This window comes from Magnolia sinica, chromosome 3, assembly GCF_029962835.1.
Source record: "Magnolia sinica isolate HGM2019 chromosome 3, MsV1, whole genome shotgun sequence".
Classification (NCBI taxonomy): domain Eukaryota; kingdom Viridiplantae; phylum Streptophyta; class Magnoliopsida; order Magnoliales; family Magnoliaceae; genus Magnolia; species Magnolia sinica.
The window spans coordinates 39,121,642-39,144,065 of record NC_080575.1 but is presented as its reverse complement, the minus strand read 5'-3'; the positions used below and the strand labels follow the sequence as shown (position 1 = coordinate 39,144,065).

Below are 22,424 nucleotides of genomic sequence, written 5' to 3'. Positions count from 1 at the left end.
CCTCTAAATTTAGTAGTGCAAGAAATTGTGATATCATTTCTTTAAAAAAATTAAACTAAAAAATAATATATTATTTCAAAAAGTAAATATGTTTTTATTTGATAACTTTTTTAAAAAGTCTTATGTAACTTAAGTTGTGTTTTTGCCACAAGGGACCTTTGTTAAATTAAGAACATATGTACATGCAAGATGGGTAGTGGGCTGCTTATGTGCCTTTAATATTACATGTACATATCATTTGTAGAGAAGCTTGAGTACTAGTTTTGGCGAGTGGTCCAGACCCATCTGATCCATAATGCTATGTTAATCAGTGACTGGATATTTAGCACATGACAAACACGTGGCATGGTTAGGCTTATTAGAATCTAGGTAGTAGTGATATAATGTTACTTTTTTTATAATTAAAATAATTGCATTATCAACTATTCATGTTCAAAAGAGATAGTGCAATTATTGCCCATGTGAAGGTCTTGACTTTTGACATAGCATGTTGATTAGACATATGGTTGTGTGAATAGGATGTGATTATTTTATGAAGAAGACAAACAACTTTCGAAAATACTCATTTGTATAAAATTAAAACATCTCATTTAGGAGATTTCATTCAAAATACATATTATTCCATATTATTTTAGCCCTTAACTCATTTCATTCGCACCATAACAATGTCCACTTGAGAGTGTTTTTCTTACATATCAATGTTCAATTCTTAAAAGTTTAACTCAATATGTGGAAGTGCAAATCTTTAAATTGAAAATATCTGAAAGTGTGAGTTCTTTTTACCTATGACAATTTGTACATTTTCACTTATGCACTTGCTAGAATATTTGTAGAAATGACATCAAATCCACTTATGTACTCAATTTCTCCTCCACAACTATCATTAATCTATTTTGAATGTACACAGGCGATTAATTCAGAATTTAGTTCCTCCCCATTGAGGCTTCAGGTATTCATCATCATCACAGGAGTTGTCTACTTTACTTTTGCTTTTGTAGTTCCAAGCATGTCTGCCATGAGAAGTTGGTTAGGGGCGTCAACCATCCTCACATTCACCTACATTGCTGCTCTCCTTGGAATTCTAATAAAAGATGGTACATATCTCTCTCATAGCTACATTACTTTATAAGTTTGGATATAAAGCATTTTAGGACCCCATGTTTGTTTAAGTTACACCATCTACATTGCACCACATGTGCCAGCGTGGCAGATAAGTACATTATTTAAGTCATCCATCAAGTAGGTCCCACTGTGCAGTATTGTCCCTAAACAATAAATTTGTTCCACTTACCTATGGGTGACCAAAAAAGTCAAAAGAACAAAATTTCATCATTTTTCTCATTTGTGCACTTATTTAATAAACTATGGAGAAACTAGAAAACTGAACTGATTCTCTAGTGAGGGCATCAACTTATTGATAACCCTCTCATGGATGGATTGGTTTGCATTCCTATGTGCCATATTGGCACATGTATGATGTTCATTAGCTGCCTTAATCACATGTAGGCTTAGCAAAGATCATTACAAGTATACTACATGCATACCAATATACACATATACATAGAAAAAGAGGAAGAAGGTAGTGTGTCAAGTTTACATAACACTCAAATTTCTAAGGGGTTAGTATGATGTGTATGTGGCATCTTAACCATTCATCTGGTGCTAACCATCAAGAAATGAACCCCCTAAGAATCATTCGGATCTAAAATTCAAGTAGGTTATACTTCTCAGTATATTGTTGAATCATGTGTAAAACATTTAAAACCATGAGGTGGGGCTGACCTCATTTTAAAAATTGGCTTATTTGTGATACATCGCAGTGGGACCCATGATACTAGTGACTACCAAAACTTTGATATTGTGTACTTCATGTGTGTATTTACACACACACACACATAGAGAGAGAGAGAGAGAGAGAGAGAGAGAGAGAGAGAGAGATGCTACTGATGCATAGGCACTAAAAAGTTACAATGGCACAAAGTACCTTCACTGTGTAGATCTTGTTTGCCAATTTGGCTAACTTGTAAACCAAAATTTACATTATTTAAGTTATTAAATAGTTGACTAGTAAACACTTAATAGATGTAAAAAATATAATAGTCAATAGTCATAATTGAAAAAATTAATGCTTATTAATTATATGGTATGATCATTTGATGAATACAAATTTTGAACAATTAAGTATTTATTTTATCCTCAAACTTTCAATTGTTTACCTTTTATAATGGATTTCGCTATCATGTTACGTATGTTGAAAAAACAAAATAGTACACAATGGAGAAATTAAAATACTTGAGATGAAAACATTCAATTCGTGTGTTCAAATCTTCACTTGAACAATTAATATCTCAAGAAAAATTTGTTGTCCTTTTTTAGATGTTCTAACAAGCACAAAAGAATGAAATGACAAACTATCTTTAGAATACCACAAACTCATAGGTTTATAATTCAACACGAAGATTTACACTTTTAATGTTAAATAAATATCCAAGTGTTGACACTAATATGCCTCACAAAAACATTCTCAGAATGTCAAGATCGATAGGACAAAGATAAAAATACAAAGCTAAAGATAGTCTGGTCAAGAAATGTTTATGTAATTATAGAAGTTAATGTCTAAACTTGAAGTAGCGTCATTCCTAAAGAGACACTTTTGTCTTATAGGACATTCAAATACTTATTTATACATAATAATCATTTTTTATTTTAATTATTTCTATTTCTTGTAGAGAGGGATTATTAATTGCCCCAATAGTAAAAAAATTGTTGACATATGGCAACACATTAGCTACTATTTAGATCCTTATAAGCCCAACTGGCACCATATATATGACATGTGGCAGTAATGCCATGTGTCAAGCACACTCAATCAATATTATAGTTAGAACCTTAGACATTAGTGCTTATATCTCTGGTTAGACCCTAGTTTAATTCTTAATTATACTTTGGTGTAAATGGATTCAAACTAAGTGCTAAAAAGTTAGGATCTTTAAGCTTCTTATGACGTTGCACACATGCAAACTACAAAGTGTGCTTAATAAAGTACCCAAGCATCCTTGTAACCCATGCCACACTCGAATGATACTTCACACTATCTTTATGGAGATTTAACCTAGGTTCCTTTGGAAAAATCTCTTCATCTTCCCATTAATATATATATATATATATATATATATATGAATATATTTATGAAAGTTTTCAATTATTATATATTTATTTACTTTCTAAAAAATATTTTATTAATGTTATTTATTTATTTTATATAAAAATACAACAATCTCCCACAATTTTAAAAATAAAATTAACAGTAGGAACGTATGACATATCAGTATAAACAAGTACATAACTAAATGTATCCTGTTAATTTAAACATTTACATGTGTATTAAAGTTTTGTTAGGTACTTAGTGACCCCATAAGTCTTGAGCTAATGACCTTATATAACTTATCAAACACATAACACATATGTATTTATATTTAAGTTAAAGATTTGAAAGTTTGATCATTTATGGCTTATGCATATCCTAATTTTATGAGTATTTTAGAGACGATCCTAATATCTGTAAAGCCGACTTCACTTCTCTACTCATATAGATAGATTCATCGTAGATGAATCTACTTCGTCTCAACAAAGACTACTAATAGATCTATTAAGAGTTAGTACCCAACCTCCTACCGAATGTAAAAAACCAAACATAACTTTTGAAGATTATATACAAATTTTTCTACTATATGCTTTAGTCACTTACTTGAATTGTTTATCCCTTTCAACCTAGCTTATATTTCAAAACTTGGGTATTTTTATTATCGAGTATGAAAGTCATGTCTTTATGAATTACAGTTTCACTACTTTGGTAGTTCTCTTTATTTGATTTCCTGACACACCTTTTATTAAGGGGTATACTGTCACGCCCCAAACTCGGGAACCAGACTCACAAAATTTTTGGCCACTAAATCCGGTGCCGACATCCTCCGTAGTACCCCATTCTCGACTCCTCTCTCCCATACACCAGGTTTCGATCCTGGGATCTTATAAGGAGGATTTTTAGGGTGAATTTTTTTAAAGGAGCATAACCACAAGTGTACTCAAGTCACAAAACATCATCACCACATATCCACTAATAAAATCTTTGAGTATAGTATTGGAAACGAAATAAAGGATATAACCAAAACTCAAAAGATCAGGCTAATGCTCTGAGCTCAATGTTGCTAATACGCCCTAGCATCACTTGTAGCATAAACGAATGTGCATTGGAGGAGCATTCGCCTCTTTTTTCACTTCTAAGGGCTTTAAAATTTAATTCCAAGTAATTTTCTACTTTAACCTTATAAAGTCCACACATTTCAAAGGTTCGATCTTTAAATTTAATTAAGTATAAGTAGAAAATATAGTGAAATCATTGATAAATGTGATAAATATATTTTCTCACCACAAATTAAGGTATTAATCAAATTAAAAATATTAGAAAGAATTAACTCTGAGGTTGTAACTTTTCAATGCCACATAAAAATGATTTACAGATTATTTTAAAATGTGCACACATAAACATCATATGCTGTCACGCCCCAAACTCGAAAACCGGGCTAATAAAATTCTCGATCGGCGAATCCAGCACTGACAGCTTCCTTTGTACCCCATTCTCGGCTCCTGACACCCATATACCAGGTTTCGATCCTAGGATCCTATAAGGAAGATTTTTAGCATGAATTTATTTCATAATAAGCTTAACCCACAAACAACAACCAACAAAATCATCACATTTCTATTATCATAAAAAACTTTAAGGTACAATGCGTAAAGGGAAATAAAAGATAATATCGGAACTCAAAAGCTTAGTTGCATGCTCCTGCTGCTGCTCGGCTACGTCCTAGCGTCACCTGCACACAATGGTCGTGCATAAGCTTATAGAAATCTTAGAGAGTAGTGGAAGTATGTGCGCAAGGTAGAAATGCAAGTATGCAATATCAGAGTAATGTGGAAATACTGGTAAGTACATGAATGCTATCAGCCATACCAAGGCTATGTGATGCAAGGCATGAATGCTATCAACCGTACCAAGGCTATGCGATGCAAGGCATGAATGCTATCGGTCACACCAAGGCTATGTAATGCAGGGCCTACATGGCCAACGTCATATGTGAGATGTAACTAAAGCATACCAACCCCCATCTGAATCCACATAATAGTACATCTCATCTTGGGGATATCACGAGGGTCTAATACACTTTACACCAGATCGTCGCCTTGACTGGACGCGCAACCATGCAAGTGGAAGAGACCTCACTACCCGCCTGACTAGTAGTCTTCGAATATCTACCTAGCGCGTCGGTAGTAGACCCATTTACGAGTTGGTCAGACTCAGCCTAGCATTGCCCCCTACCCTTGGGCAGGTAAGACCACACCCCTTTCCAATCGACCACGACACAGTGAGAGACGCGGCTTAATGGTATTCGACACTTGTGAGCTCATACATCCACTCGGTCTCGACGTTGGAGCATCCTCCATGGTAACATAAGGGTTTGAGGACTTTCACCCTGGGACATCTATGGTGTCCCCGTGCTTTAACAAGTATTTTCGGTATCCAATCCTGCTATCCACGCTATACCTGCGGAGGCTATAGCCCTGATGTCACTAGGGCGTACAGTAATCATAACACACAATGCAAGATGCATGAGTCACACAATCCAGTCATGCATCAATCCTTCGTGTACCGTGCACTCATGTGGGACAACTTCGCCTATCAGGGAGTCCCATAAACAACCTGCCCAATGGCATAATGCTATGATCAGTCACTCCTCGCAACAAGCATGAAGATGAAGTGCATGGGCATGTATCATGATGCTATCACATACTCATAGTTGGCATCAATAATCGGCCTATAGACAAGGCGAGGTCCACAGAAGGACAACGGATCTAATGTATAATGTGAAGATAGGTCCTCAATAGTGGATATGCCAAATCTGATACCACATATTTATCCATCTACAGCAAGGGTGAATCACACAATAAGTGGCCTTCCTTACCCACCCTATTATAAAGCCGGCTGGGCTACCAATAGGGCCCAATAGATATAAATCGGCTAACATTAATGGGGGCTTAATAATTTGGGATATCCTAAAAAGTTGAGATAGATTATACCTGTACTAGTGGGGGCCCATCAATTTCGATTAGCCTACAACAAGGAGAGATGAGAATGGGCCTAACAATGGGCCCTAGGGAGGATTACAAGGTGGGCATTTAACCACCATTACTTTTACTTTACAATGTGGACATTTAACCATCATTTCTCCCAAGGCATGGCCCATAGAATCTATCTCATGATGGGGGCGCAAGGCCTTATACTAGCTAGGACAATAATTGGGCATCATAACATTACTATATACATCATGGTGGGCTCACACATCATAATGGCCTCACCACATAGGCCTCTCATATATCACATTGGGCCTCACCATATGGGCCTCTCATACATTACATTGGGCCTCATCATACGGGCCTCTCATACATCGTAATGGGCCTCACTCAAGGGCCTCATCTATATCACATTGGGCCTCACCAAATGGGCCACATATACATCATATTGGGCCTTACACAAAGGCCTCATATGCATCACATTGGGCCTCACCAAATGAGACACATACACATCGTATTGGGCCTCACACAAGGGCCTCATATACATCACAATGGGCCTCACCAAATGGGCCACATATACATCATATTGGGCCTCATCTAAGGGTCACATATACATCATATTGGGCCGTACACAAGGGACACAAATACATCATATTGGGCCTCACACAAGGGCCTCATAGGTCAGCCCAAAGGTCTAAAAAATAGTTGGATAAAGTGCCTACCATACATACATCAAGGTGGGCCTGTTGCACCACAAATTGGGCCTTATGAGGTAGCCCATGGTTCAACTAATATAAATGGGTAGCAATGTACAACATACACATTAAGGCGAGCCCTGCACATGTAACAGGTGGGCCTGCACATTCCAGATGGGCCCCACCAAATGGACAACATGAATAAATAACTCATACAATTCAGTGGGCCGACTACCCCGAATGGCAAGGATGAAACACACACAACATGGTGGGCCCACGTCCGGTGGACTAAGCTGCGTGGATGAAACGTGTACAACATGGTGGGCCCACGTCCAACAAACGAACGGTGTGGATATACATCATATGGGCCCCACGGCCTGGACGGTGTGGGTATCACACGAACCATAAGGTGGGCCCCACCCCCACACATGTAGCACATGTGGGGTGGGTCCCACATCCAAAAAAGAGACGGACGGTGTGGCTGAAAAGACATACATGATGTGGTGGGACCCACCATCCAATAGGCTGGACGGTGTGGAGATACATATATACATCAAGGTGGACCCCACCCCCTCACGTGTGGGGTGGGTTCCACGTCCTTCAAACGGACAACGTGGTAAAACACATACATTAAGGTGGGTTCCCACCGTCCAGACCACTGGACCGTGGATATAAGACACATGCATCACATGTGGGTCCCATGCGCACGTGTCCCACCTGGTTTGGATCAAACTAATATTTGAGTTTTCCTTTCATACAGTCTAGTAATTGTTGCTGTTGGTGGGCCCCACGGGTGGCCGACATGGATATAAAATACATACTTCATGGTGGGGTGCATCAGGGTGGGCCACATACATCATCATCATCACCAAAATAAGAAGAAGAAGAAGAAGAAGAAGAAGAAGAGAGAGAGAGAGGGAGAGAGAGAGAGAGAGAGAACTGTGATGGAGGGGCCCGCCACTATGAGCCCCCCCTAATACATGCATCAATACATTCATCAAGATGGGTCCCAAATGTGTGGGCCCATAAACAAAATCATGGGTCAAGATCTCCTTCCCACCATGAATCAGGGCCTAGATGGCCTTTACGCACTAGAAAATTAAATCAAACATCATGGTGGGGTTAATGGAGAATGGCCCCACCATGACACATGCATGCAAGCTTGGTGGGCCATTGGCCACACCTAAGGGGTCAAGATGGGATCTCCACCATTGATTGGTGGGCCTCACTTGTCACATGTATAAAAATAAATAAATCTAGCCTAAGAGATCACCCACCTCCACTTTTTCTTCTTCCCTAGTGCTCTAATGCTCCTATGATGATCTTTTAATGGTGGAGATAGCCTCTTGATGGTTGGATTAGTGAGGAATATTGGTGAAAGGGGCTAGATTTTTGAGAAGTATGGGACATTGGGGGCTGTCTGTCTTGCTAGAGAATGAGAAAATGAGGAAGAAAGGGAGGGAAAGATAAGAGAGAAAAAAGGGGGGTAATGATTGCTAGCTCTCTTAGTGTAACGCCCTGAAAATTAGGGGTCAAGCAGACACTCAACTCCCAAGTTTCAACGCATCACTTATGCGACATAGATAATGACAATTAAATGTTGTCCATATTAGTGCATTAAACATGAATGGGATTATACCAAATCAGCATATCATGCTCCAGAGACAATTAGATTACACAAGCGGAAGACTGTGATAAGTATATAGAGCATATAAGTGATTGTAAGTCCCCAGAGTATGAACATGATACCAGGTTAAATAATTACATGTTTGGTTCTAAAATATATGAAATGATAAAGTGTAATGTCATCTAATCCATATCCATGTAGCCTCAGTGACACAACTTTAGGTCTACATAAACCCACCAGAGAGTTGCAGATAGGAGAACTCCTCGTCGTCATAGAAGTCAGGCCCCGGCTCGTAAGCCTCGACATCACTTGAAACTACAACAGAGTCTAGTTAGTGTTTTAAAACACCGTCTCAGAGTGCGAGCGAGTGATCAACTCAGTGGAGCTATAAGGCAAAGGTTAACATGTTATCAATTCAGTCAAGCAGTAATGATAAAGCAATACAACAAACATTCCTAAGTACTCTGGTCAATGCAAGGATGGTATATATTAATGATGTATGCCCTCGCCTACACTCCCTCTGCGACATCATCTCATGGCTGTGCATGCAACACTTTCGCTGTGCTCAACTCCTACGCCAAAGGCACATGTAATGCAGTGCATGTGCGTGATTAGCCAAGTTCTTAATTAGACCTATTCATACAGTAGGTTTGGGAAGCTAAGGTACCTTCCTTTATATCATTGACCCAAACAATGATCCATCTAGGGTCATCAATCCTACTTAATCACATATGATAGGCAAGTTCGTGAGTTTATGCCATAAGTCATTACGGGAGGCTCGTCACCTCAGCGTAGACTTAAATCATACTCGAGGTCACTACGAGGGGCTCGTCACCCGATCGTAGGCATATTTATACTCGAGGTTACTATGGGAAAGGCTCGTCACCTTAGCGTAGGCCGATAGCTCGAAAACAGTGTCTCACACCACCGTATTCAGCTCACGAGTTTAGTTTGCTCACTAGACACTACAGGGAGGCTCGTCACCCCAGCCTAGGCCGACAGCTCGACCACGGTGTCACATACCACCATGCCCAGCTTATGAGTCTTAGCGAATCATAGTATTAAGGTTAAACAGGCTTTACACTGGTAAGTGGTACCTTAGATTTAAATAGTAGCGTCCATACATGGTGAACATACATTAGGTCAATCGGGTGACTTGACAAGCTCGACTGGTACGAGTGTACGTTGAATTAATTGACATGAAGCACATATGCACTCCTCATTGCCTAACCACTATCGATAATCACCATACGACTCGAATTCATTAAACGTATTCATCGTGGCTAAAACAGTTCGGCCACCGATCGTAAACCATTACTGATTGCCTGGACTACATCGTAGCCCCAATCACACTCCAAATCAATAGCATTCATATGTGATAGTCAAAGACAACATGTGACAACCAATCTAAATATAAATCTCATTTGAGCATTTTAATAAACACATAGTGTACATGTTATCATACATAGGCATTTCAACGATAAAGCACGTAGTAGCGATATAGGTTACATGAAGGAAACTGTAACTATAGATAAGGTAATTGAGAACTATATCTCAACACCCTCGTTACCAAACACTTAGACTACACATATCACATACATGTAATAAATTGGTTATAACATATATTATAGCAAATCCTTTCACAAGGGAGTGCCACACGTACAACAATTGTGTATTCCCAAACAACAATCATGGTAAGCACAAATCATAATTCCGTATTCATACAGACATTTCAACAAACACATGGAATGTATTAATTTCAACATAGTTCATATATACATGTAATACGCGGAAAACATCGCATCTAAGCATATGTGATAGCAATCAAGTCAGTCATAAATCATTAACTGACATTGAAAGCCTTGAAAACCATAACCTAAACGTTTATAGTTCGCACCTTCCGTCGGTAAACTCGTATCGAACTCAGTTCGAACACTATGCCTTTGTCTACGGCACAACGGCAACCTATAGTATGAAATAGGTTAGCTATTTCACTAATCTATCTATTTAGATGCCCAAAAAGATTAGGGTTAGGATTTCTTACCCAAGAATGGAGTCAAAATCACCAGTATAGTGATACAGGTAGGATGATTCGGCATGTGGAGTGGTGGGATCGAATCCCAGCAACTATCTCTCACTTTCTCTCACTTCTCCTTCTCTTTTCTCTCTTCTCTCTCTTAGGGTTTTGGAAAATCGTATGGAATGAGAGGGGTGGGTTAAGGCACTTATATAGGCCAGAACTAATGTCAATGGCCTAAGGGCCATGATATACTTTGGGTATAGCCAAAGGTTGGCTGTTTTGGGCCAACGGAGCTCATCTAGAGGTCTATTTTCTACATACAGTCCGGAGAAAGTTCCCTGGGAATGGATCTATGCCATGTTAAAGTTTCGGTCCAATCGGATTTGTATATCGACTGCGGAGTACCAGTTTCAGTTCAATGGTCATCGTTACTCGATTAGGGCCACAAATACACTAACCTGTGTTAGGAAATTTTCCTGATCCGAGGGTGTAATTGGGTCAGATTCTGACGGTCAGAAACCTTAAATTTGGCCTGCAAGTGAATGGCCTAGATTACTTAAGTTTGAGTATATTTTCTGAAGATATTTGCTGTTCTTACACACTTCGCTCTGGGTTTAAGTTGTGCGTTTCTGGATACAATTTAGCCTTGATTTCTAAGATGGTTGTCAAGCCTAGTAAAGCAGTCATAACCGTATAGCTTTGCAGAAATCGGACTTTCGACGTGCGGTCCTGGTCCGATACGGAGTTTCAAGATGCTCATGAGAGCAACTGGGTTTTGAGATTGATCATAGATTTTTAGGTAATGTAAAGTTAGCGATTCTACTGGTTTCGGGTCTTACAGTTCGTATTGAAAGTCATTTGAGCTAATTCGCCGATTAACTTCTTTTAGTACTTAGTTAATTTTCATCTAATTTCTAAAGGATTCGGTCCCTTGTGATTTCTGCCTAAGGTGGTACTCGGGTCTTTTTAAGGATTTTTTCGAGACGTTTCACTTAACGAGGCAATTGTTAGATGTGTAAGAAGCATGGGAGAGAAAGGGAATCATTACTAGCATGCCTAGGGCTATGGGGTAGGGTAGGGTGGCTATAGCTAGGGTGACGTCATCACCCTTATGATTACCTAAGGAATGGTACCATATGGGATAGGAGGGTCCCGTAATGTGCAGTCCACCGCCATTATAATGCGCGAACCACATCTTATGATCTAAGCATTGTATTAGCGTATGAGACGCGGCGTTGGAGCTGCGGTCACAATGGCATAGGACTCAGGTTGAGTTGGCTCGGGTTTACAAGATGTGACTTAAGGTTGCGCGCAAACGATATCTACAGGTCGCAGGTCATCGGAATTTGACCTGGAGAACCATAGGTCTGACGAAATGGAATGGTCACTAGGACACAGGCCCGATAGCTCTCCCCTCCTAATAAAAATTTCATCCTCAAAATTTACTATCACACAGAATAAGACAAGAAGGAAGAGGAATCATGACATCGCATATATATATCAATCAATATAATACAAAGCATGATACAAGCACAATCAATCTATAAAAAGATGGGGATAACGCTCTCTAATCTCAGCCTCGCGCTCCCAAGACATCTCATCAGCACTATGATGACCCCATTGCACATTCATTAAAGGGTTGACCTTGGTCCAGACGACTTGCTTCTTCTGATCAAGGATGTGAACTGACTGCTCAATGTAAGAAGCATCCTCATAGACCTCAAGTGGCCGCCAATCAATCACGGGAATGGTGTCTAACCCACACTTCCGCAACATTGAAACATGAAAAACATCGTGGATGTCAGATAACTAAGAAGGTAAAGCAAGCCTATAAGCCACGGCGCCAATCTGCCAGTGACCTTAAAAGGTCCAATAAATCTCGGGGCGAGCTTGCCCTTTGCTCCAAATCGAACTATGCCCTTCATGGGCAAGACCTTGAGATACATTCTATCCTCAACAGTGAACTCTAAGGGACGACGCTGGTGATTAGCAAAACTCTTCTGCCGGCTCTGAGCTGTGCGCATCCTTTGCCTGATGATGTCGATAACCTCTGATGTCTACTGCACAAGGTCGGGGCCTAGGAGACGGTGCTCTCTAACCTCGGCCCAACAAATGGGAGATCTATATGGCTTGCCATACAAGGCCTCGAAGGGAGCCATACCAATAGTCGCTTGATAGCTGTTATTATATACAAACTTAGCCTGGCGCAAATGCTCATCCCAGCTACCTGAGAAGTCAATCACGCAAGCTCTAAGCATGTCCTCAAGAATATGGTTGACCCTCTCGGTTTTCCCATCGGTCTGCGGATGATACGTGGTGGTAAACTGCATGGCAGACCCCATAGCCTTCTGGAAGCTCCTTCAAAACTATGACGTGAACCTCACGTCTCAGTCAGAAATGATAGAGACTGAAATACCGTGTAGTCTCACAATTTCATCAAAAAACAATCTGGCAAGTCGGTCCAAAGGCCAAGTCGCATGAATCACGAGAAAATATGCCGACTTAGTTAGACGATCCACAACAACCCAGATGTCTCATGACCGCACTAAGCCCTCGGCAAGCCCATAATAAAATCGGTGGATACGTGCTCCCACTTCCATATCAGGGATGCTCAACGACTGTAATGGACCTAGAGGTCTCTAATGATCGGCCTTGACACGCTGGCATGTGTCACACTCGGCCACAAAACTGGCAATCTGGCTCTTCATCCCTGCCCAAAAATACTTACGCCTCATATCACGGTACATCTTCGTTGAGCCAGGGTGGATAGAAAATTTCGATTGATGTGCCTCGGTTATAAGATCTCTATGTAATTCTGAAATATTCGGGACACATAATCAACCATTGAAGCGAAGTCCACCATCAAAACCAACCTGCCAATCTGACTGACTCTCATATGCCGCATCTACTTGATAACTCTGAAGTGACTCGTCTGACTGCTGAGCCTCAATCACCCTTGCGACAAGAGAGCGTTGAATTGACTAGCTCGATAATTAAATGATAGAAGACTGTAAATCAAACTTGAAATCATACGCTGCAATATGCTCTAGCATCTTCCACTCCTGAATCATCATATACGTCACCAGGCCTCGTGACTGACGGTCAGGGGCATTCACCACCATTTCGCCTTGCTCGGGTGGTACTGAAGATAAAAGTCATAGTCCTTCAGGAGCTTCATCCAATGTCTCTGCCTCATGTTCAGCTTGGACTGAGAGAATAGATATTTCAAGCTCTTGTGGTCGGAGAAGAGCTCGAACCTGACCCCATAGAGATAGTGCCTCCACACCTTTAGTACGAAGACAATTGCTGCCAGCTCCAAATCATGTGTGGGGTAGTTCAGCCATGAACCCTGAGCTAACGAGATACATAAGCTACCAGCTTCCATGTTGCATCATGACAACACCCAAACCAACATGTGAAACATCAGTAAATACCATAATTCCATCATCCCCAGAGGGAAGAGTGAGGACAGGAGCAGATGTGAGGTGGTCCTTTAACTCCATAAATGCTCACTCATAGGCATCACTCGACACAAACTCTGTGCCCTTCTAGGTCAACCTGGTCAGCGGTGCTGCGATACGGGAGAGTCCCTCAATAAAGCATCGATAATATCTCGCGAAGCTAAGAAAACTGCGGATCTCGGACACGTTCGTGGGATGGCCCCACTGACGCACTGCATCTATCTTCGAGGGGTCCATTGTGACACCCTCCCTCGTCACCACGTGACCGAGGAACTTCACATCTTCCTGCCAAAACTCACACTTCTCCAGCTTTGGATACAGCTGGTGGGCACGGAGGGTCTGTAAGGCAATCTCCAGATGCTGCTCATGGTCCTCACGAGTCTTCAAATAGATCAAAATGTCATTGATATAGACCATAACAAACTAATCGAGATAAGGACGGAAGACCTCGTTCATCAACTGCATGATGACTGCAGGCGCATTGGTCAGTCCGAAGGACATGACCTGAAACTCAAAGTGACCATAGCGCATCCTGAAAGCCTTCTTCGGGATGTCCTCCTCTCAGACTCGAATTTGATGGTAACTGGACCGCAAGTCAATCTTTGAAAAGAACTATGCACCCTGCAGCTGATCAAATGATCATCAATCCTTGGGAGTGGATACTTATTCTTGATCGTGACCCGATTGAGCTCGTGGTAATCTACGCAAAGCCTCAACGAGCCATTATTCTTTCTGACGAATAGTATCGGCGCTCCCCATAGTGAACTGCTTGGATGAATGAAACCCAACTCATGTAACTCGTCCAACTACTATTGTAGCTCCCACAACTTCATTGGTGTCATCTGATACGGGGCCTTCGAGATAGGGGCAGTATCAGGCACAAGATCAATCTGAAACTGGATATGCCGGCGTGGTGACAATCTCGAAATCTCTTGGAATATATCAAGAAAATCACAAAACACTAGCAACTGATTAACGTTCACTGCTACGGGCTCCTATACTGCACACGACATCAAACAAGACAGTGGCTCTCCTTTGGGCTCAGCAATGAACTGGAACTGTGGTAAGCCGGGTATACAGAATGTGACTATCCTCGCGGAGTAGTCCAACATAGCTTGGTACTCGGTGAGCCAATCCATACCCAGGATGACGTCAAACTTTGACATCGACAGTACAAATAAATTAGTGGGCAAGAAAGTCTCTCCACTAACACAGGGTAAGATGAACAGTAGCGACCTATCAAAGCGGTCTTCTCCAAAGGCATCGACACTGACAATCCCTCACGGGAAAAATCTATCGGCAATCCAGTCGAATGACAAAAACCCTCGGACATAAAGGAGTGTGAAGCACCAGAATTAAACAAAAGTTGGGCGATGCATGCGGAGACAGGAAGAATATGCTCAACGACACCTCGTGAAGACTACAGGTCCTGCTGAGATGCGTAACATCTATCCTGACCCGACTGGGGAGGTGCCTGTCCTCTCTGAGGTCCCTATTGTTGCTACTACCATTGTAGTCGAAACTACTGTCTCAGCTGTTGTGGTCTTAGAGGCTGGAGCTGATGCTGCTACTAAAGGGGCCTTGGTGATCGGAGCTACTGTCGCTGATATTGTAGAGGCTACTATGGTACTCCCGGCTGCTACTACTACTATCGAGGACACTCCTGCCTATGGTGTCCTACTCCACCGTACCCACAATAAGTCTCTACAAACGGCTTTGGGTGGCACTAGAGGTGTCACTGGTGCTTGGCGGGTCGCGTGCCTCTACTGCTGTCGACGCTGCTGCTACTGGGAGCCACTGGAGGGAGACTGCCTCTTTCGGTCTCTCGTCTGATCACGATCGCTCTACGTGTCAGCCCACTCAGCCTCATAAATTTGGGCCCTTCGTACTACCTCCTTAAAAGTCGAGAGCTCATGCCCAACAACACGACCTCGGAGACCGTAACACAAGCCGTTCTCGAAACAATGGGCCTTCCACCCCTCATCGTCAACTAAGTACGGTGCAAATCTGGAAAGTGCCATAAAGCGAGCTGCATACAGAGCCACAGACATATCTCCCTACACCAGGGTCTCAAACTTTAACGCTCACTGCCATCGAATGTAGTTGGAGAAATACTGCGGGTTAAACCGGTCCACGAAATCCTCCCTTGTCCAAACGAAATCAAGCCCTCCAGCATGGGCAATGGAGGTCCACTAATGCTCAGCCTCACCCTTGAGTATATACACTACCAATGAGACCTGCTGCTAGGTCGTACATCTCATGATCTCGAACATCTTCTCCACTTGGGAGCTCCACCTCTCTGTAGTAGTCAAATCAGGCTCTCCCTGGAATCGCGGGGGATCGAGCCAAAGAAAGTCTCCTAATAGGGAGCTCACACGCTCCTGTTCTGCTTACTATGGGGTCTCAGCGGGGTGCCTGCCCTGCCCCTAGAGGGTGGCTATCACATCCTGGAGCATCTACTGCAACTGATCGACACCAACTGACATGGTAGTAGCTGCGTTGGTCTCAGATGGAGGCGCAAGATCTGCAGGGGTCTCAGGTATGGAGCATGAGGCTCAAGGGGGAATGGGAACCGCGAGAGGTGGAATAAGAACCATAAGCGGTGGAATGGGATCCTCAAGCGGTGGAACGGGGGCCGCTCGGGTCGCTTGGGCGCCTCGAATGCCTCGGGTGCTTCGCATGCCTCGTCTAGGGGGCATGATCTATAGAAAAGAACAAGGGAGCCTATAAGCCTTGAGAACCCTTGAAGTCTCAGACGTTAGGGAACCAAACCAAAAGATTACGCACTCAGGACCTAATCATACTAAGCTCATAATATATATGTGATATTGTTCTCAGTTATTCCTGAGTTATGCTCTGATACCAACTCCTGTCATACCCTAAACTCGAAAACCGGGCTCACAAAATTTTCAATCACCGAATCTGGTACCGACAGCCTCTATAGTAACCCATTCTCGGCTCCTGAAACCCATATACCAGGTTCCGATCCTGGTATCCTACAAGGAGGATTTTCAGCATGAATTTGTTTCATAATAAACATAACCATAAGCATAACCCACAAACAACAACCAACAACATCAGCACATTTCCACTATAATAAAAAACTTTAAGGTACAATATGTAAAGGGAAATACAAGATAATATCTGAACTCAAAAGCTCAGCCGCACGCTCCTGCTCTTGCTCAGCTACATTCTAGCATCAGCTGCACGCAACTGTCATGCATAAGCTTATAGAAAGATTAGAGAGTGGTGAAAGTGTATGCGCAAGGTAGAAATGCAAGTATGAATATCAGAGTAATGCAAAAATGTGGGTAAGTCCATGAATGCTATTAGCCGTACCAACGATATGCGATGCAAGGCATGAATGCCATTGGTCACACCAAGGCTATGTAATGCAGGGCCTACATGGCCAATGTCATATGCGAGATGCAACTCAAGAATGCCAACCCTCATCTGAATCCATATAATAACAAACCTCATCTCTGGGATATCACTAGGGTCCAATACACTCTGCACCAAATCGCCGTCCTGACTAGACGCGCAACCATGCAAGTAGAAGAGGCCTCATTACCCGCCTGACTAGTAATTTGCCAATATCTATCCGGTACATCGGTAGCGGACCCATTTATGAGCTGGTCAGACTCAGCCTAGCATTGCCCCTACCCTCGGGCGGGTAAGGCCACACCCCCTTCCAACCGACCACGACACAGTGGGAGACACAGCCTAATGGCATTTGGCACTCGTGCGCTCATACATCCACTCGGTTTCGACATTTAGAGTTTGGGAACTTTCACCATGGGATATCTATGGCGCCCCTGTTCTTTAACAAGTATTTTCGGTATCCAATTGTACCATCCATGCTATACGTGCAGAGGCTATAGCCCTAATATCTCAAGGGCTTACAGTAATCATAACACAATGCAAGATACATGAGTCACACAATCCAGTCATGCATCAATCCTTTGTGTACCGTGCGCTCATGTGGGACAACTCCGCCTATCAGGGAGTGCCATAAACAACCTGCCTAATGGCATAATGCTATGATCAGTCACTCCTCGTAACAAGCATGCAGATGATGCGCATGGGCATGTGTCATGATGCTATTCTATCACATACTCATAGTCGGCATCGATAATCAGCCTATAGACAAGGCGAGGTATATAGAAGGACAGCGGATCTGATCTATAATGTGAAGATCGGTCCATAATAGTGGATATGCCAAATCTGATACCACATATTTATCCATCTATAGCAAGGGTGAATCACACAATAAGTGGCCTTCCTTACCCACCTTATTATAAAGTCAGCTGGGCTACCAATGGGCCCCAATAGATATAAATGGGCTAACATTAATAGGGGCCTAATAATTTGAGATAGCCCAAAAAGGTGAGATGGATCATACATGTACTAGTGGGGGCCCATTAATTTGGGTTAGTCCACAAAAAGGGGAGATGGGAAAGAGCCTAATAATGAGCCCTATGGAGGATTACAAGGTGGGCATTTAACCACCATTGCTTTTACAATGTTAACATTTAACCATCATTGCTCCCAAGGCATGGCCCAAGGCCTTATACTAAGTAAGACAATAGTTGGGCATCATAACATTACTATATACATCATGGTGGGCTCACACATCATAATGGCCACACCACATAGGCCTCTCATATATCACATTGGGCCTCACCATATGGGCCTCTCATACATTACATTGGGCCTCATCATATGGGCCTCTCATACATTGCAATGGGCCTCACCAAATGGGCCACATATACATCACAATGGGCCTCACTCAAGGGCCTCATATACATCACATTGGGCCTCACCAATTGGGGCACATATACATCATATTGGGCCTCACACAAAGGCCTCATATTCATCATGTTGGGCCTCACCAAATGGGCCACATATACATCATATTGGGCCTCACACATGGGCTTCATATACATCACAATGGGCCTCACCAAATGGGCCACATTTACATCTTATTGGCCCTCACACAAAGGCCTCATATGCATCACATTGGGCCTCACCCAAGGGTCACATGAACGTATAGAACATATTAGGCCTCACACGAGGGCCACAAATACATCATATTGGGTCTCACAGGTCAGCCCAAAGGTCCAGAAAATAGATGGACAGAGTGCGTACAATACATACATCAAGGTGGGCTGGTTGCACCACAAAATGGGCCTCATGAGGCAGCCCATGGTTCAACCAAGATAGATGGGCAACAATATACAACATACACATTAAGGTGGGCCCTACACATTCCAGGAGGGCCCCACCAAATGGACAATATAGATAAACAACTCATACAATTCAGTGGGCCGACTACCTCGAACGGTGAGGATAAAACACACAGAACATGGTGGGCCCACGTCTAGTGGACTGAACTACGTGGATGAAAGATGTACAGCATGGCGGGCCCATGTCCAGTAAACGGATGGTGTGGATATACATCATATGGGCCCCACACCCTCGGTGGTGTGGGTATCACATGAACCACAAGGTGGGGCGCAGCACGTGTGGGGTGGGTCCCACGTCTAGAAAAGAGATGGACGATGTGGCTGAAAACACATACATCATGTGGTGGGACCCACCATCCAGTAGGCTGGACAGTGTGGAGATACATGTATACATTAAGGTGGACCCCACCCCCTCACGTGCAGCACGTGTGTGGTGGGTCCCACGTCCTTCAAACGGACATCGTGGTAAGACACATACATTAAGGTGGGTTCCCACCATCCAGACTACTGGACAGTGTGGATATAATTCACATGCATCACATGTGGGTCCCACGCGCACGTGGCCCACCTGGTTTGGATCAAACTAATATTTGGGTTTTCCTTTCATACAGTGTAGCAGCTATTGCTGCTGGACGTCCCATGGCTGGACTGTTTAGATGCAATTCATCCATCAAGTGGGGTCCACATACACGTGGCCCACCAGCCACATACATCATCATCATCACCATAATAAGAAGAGAGAGAGAGAGAGAGAGAGAGAGAGAGAGAGAGAGAGAGAGAGAGAGAACAGTGTGATGGAGGGGCCCCGCACTATGCTCCCCCCTAATACATGCATCAATACATATATCAAGATGGGTCCCAAATGTGTGGGCCCATAAATAAATCAAGGGTGGAGATCTCCTTCCCTCCATGAATCAGGGCCTAGATGGCCTTTATGCACTACAAAATTAAATCAAACATCATGGTGGGGTCCATGAAGAATGGCCCCACCATGGAAACATGCATGCAAGCATGGTGGGCCATTGGCCACACCTAAGGGGTCAAGATGGGATCTCCACCATTGATTGGTGGGCCCCACTTGTCCCATGCACAAAAATAAATAAATCTACCCTAAGAAATCACCCACCTCCACTTCTTCTTCTTCCCTAGTGCTCCAATGCTCCTATGCTAATCTTTTAATGGTAGAGATAGCCTCTTGATGGTTGGATTAGTGGGGAATATTGGTGAAAGGGGCTGGATTTTTGGAGAAGGGTGGGACACTGGAAGGTCTTTCTCTTGCTAGAGAATGAGAAAATAAGGAAGAAAGGGTGGGAAAGAGATAAGAGAGAGAAAAAAGGGGTAATGATTGCTAGCTCTCTTAGCTAGGCAATCATTAGATGTGTAAGAAGCATGAGAGAGAAAGGGCATCATTACTAGCATGCCTAGGGCTATGGGCTAGGGTAGGGTGGCTATAGCTAGGGTGATGTCATCACCCTCATGATTACCTAGGGAATAGTGCCATATGGGATAGGTGGGTCCCGCGACGTGCGGTCCACGACCATTATAATACGCAGTCCACATCTTATGATCTAAGCGTCGGATTGGCGGACGAGAGGCATCGTCGGAACCGCGGCGATGATGTGGTTGCAATGACATAGATCTCGGGTTGAGTCAGCTCGGGTTTACAAGATGTGACTTAAGGTCACTCGCAAACAATATCTACAGGTCATGGGTCACCGAAATTCGACTAGGAGGACCGCAGGATCTGACGGAATGGAATGGTCATTAGGACACAGAGCTGACATATGCCCCTTCTATTTTATTTTTATGCTTTGATATAACTCTGAAGTTTATCATTCTTTTCATTAAATGATAATTAACATGAGTCAACACTGAATGCTACAAAGATACAAAATCTATAATATAAATGAAAATATTACTATATTATTATTATTTTATTTAATCATATCATTACATGAATATTAATTGTCGATAATGATTCCATTCTTAGTTATCAGCAAATTTTTGGACTTATATACTATTATGAATTTTTTCTTATTAAGTAGATTGCCTAACCATAAATTTTCTGACATGTTAAGTATTTTCAACACATCCATTATGTCAATCTTTTGCCTCATGTAAACCTAAGCTCTACTAATACTTTTGTAATAAACCTTTACTTAAACGTTGTTACCGATCTTTACTTCTTGTCCATTGGAATTGCTCTCATAAGTTTTAAAGATGTTTTTATCATTCAATATATAAATGATTGCACTAGTGTCCAACCACCATCCACCATTAAATTTTATCGTGTTAGCTTTACTCCCATTACATTAAGCTACTCTTTTATCATGTTCTTCTTTTCTGTTGCTTCTTTCTATGTTAACATTCCTTCATATAGTTTCCTAACATGTTACAAAAGATGTCACGCCCCAAACTCAGAAACCGGGATCCTAAAATTCCTGATCGCCGAATCTGGTGCTGATAACTCTCATAGTATCCCATTCTCGGCTCCTGGCACCCATATACCAGGTTTCAATCCTGAGATCCTACAAGGAGGATTTTAATCATGAATTCATTTCATAACAAGCATAACCAAAGGCATAACCCACAAACAATAACCAGAACTCCATCACAAAATCCACTATGATAAAAAACTTTAAGATATAATACGCGTAAAGGGAAATACAATGATAATAATAACACAACTCCAGAAGCTTTGCAGCATGCTCCTGCTCCTGCTCAGCTACGGCCCAGCATCACCTACACACATTAATCATGCATAAGCTTATAAAAAGCTTAGAGAGTGGTGAAAGTATGTGGGCAATATAAGCGTACTCAGAATGCAATATCAGAGTAATGCGGAATAAATTGGTAAGTTCATGAATGCAATCAGCCATACCAAGGCTATGCGATGCAAGACATGAATGCTATCGACCACACCAAGGCCATGCGATGCAAGGCATGAATGCCATCAGCCGCACCAAGGCCATACAATGCAAGGCCTACATAGCCAATGTCATGTGTAAGATGCAACTCAAGCATACCAATCCAAATATCAATCCAGCTCATCTCTGGAGCATCATATATCAATACAGTTCTCTCTGGATAATCACTGGGGTCTAATACACTATATACCATATTGTCGTCCTACACTGGACGCACAATTATGCAATAGGAAGAGACCTCACTATCCACCTGGCTAATAGTCAGGTAATATCTATCCGACACATCGATAGTCGACCCATTTACAAGCTAGTCATA

General features: G+C 42.3%; 1 protein-coding gene across 2 annotated transcripts in view; it reads left to right on the top strand.

Moving 5' to 3' along the window:
* LOC131239827 (proline transporter 2-like) overlaps positions 1 to 22,424 on the top strand; it is a 135,186-nt gene that overhangs the window by 43,456 nt on the left and 69,306 nt on the right. Inside the window, exon 4 of one of the 2 annotated variants that reach the window (XM_058237704.1) lies at positions 908 to 949. In XM_058237704.1, the coding sequence (XP_058093687.1) occupies positions 908 to 949 (42 nt within the window). Of the gene's footprint in view, positions 1 to 907; positions 1,095 to 22,424 lie in introns of both variants that reach the window. The other variant, XM_058237703.1, reaches the window with a different exon arrangement.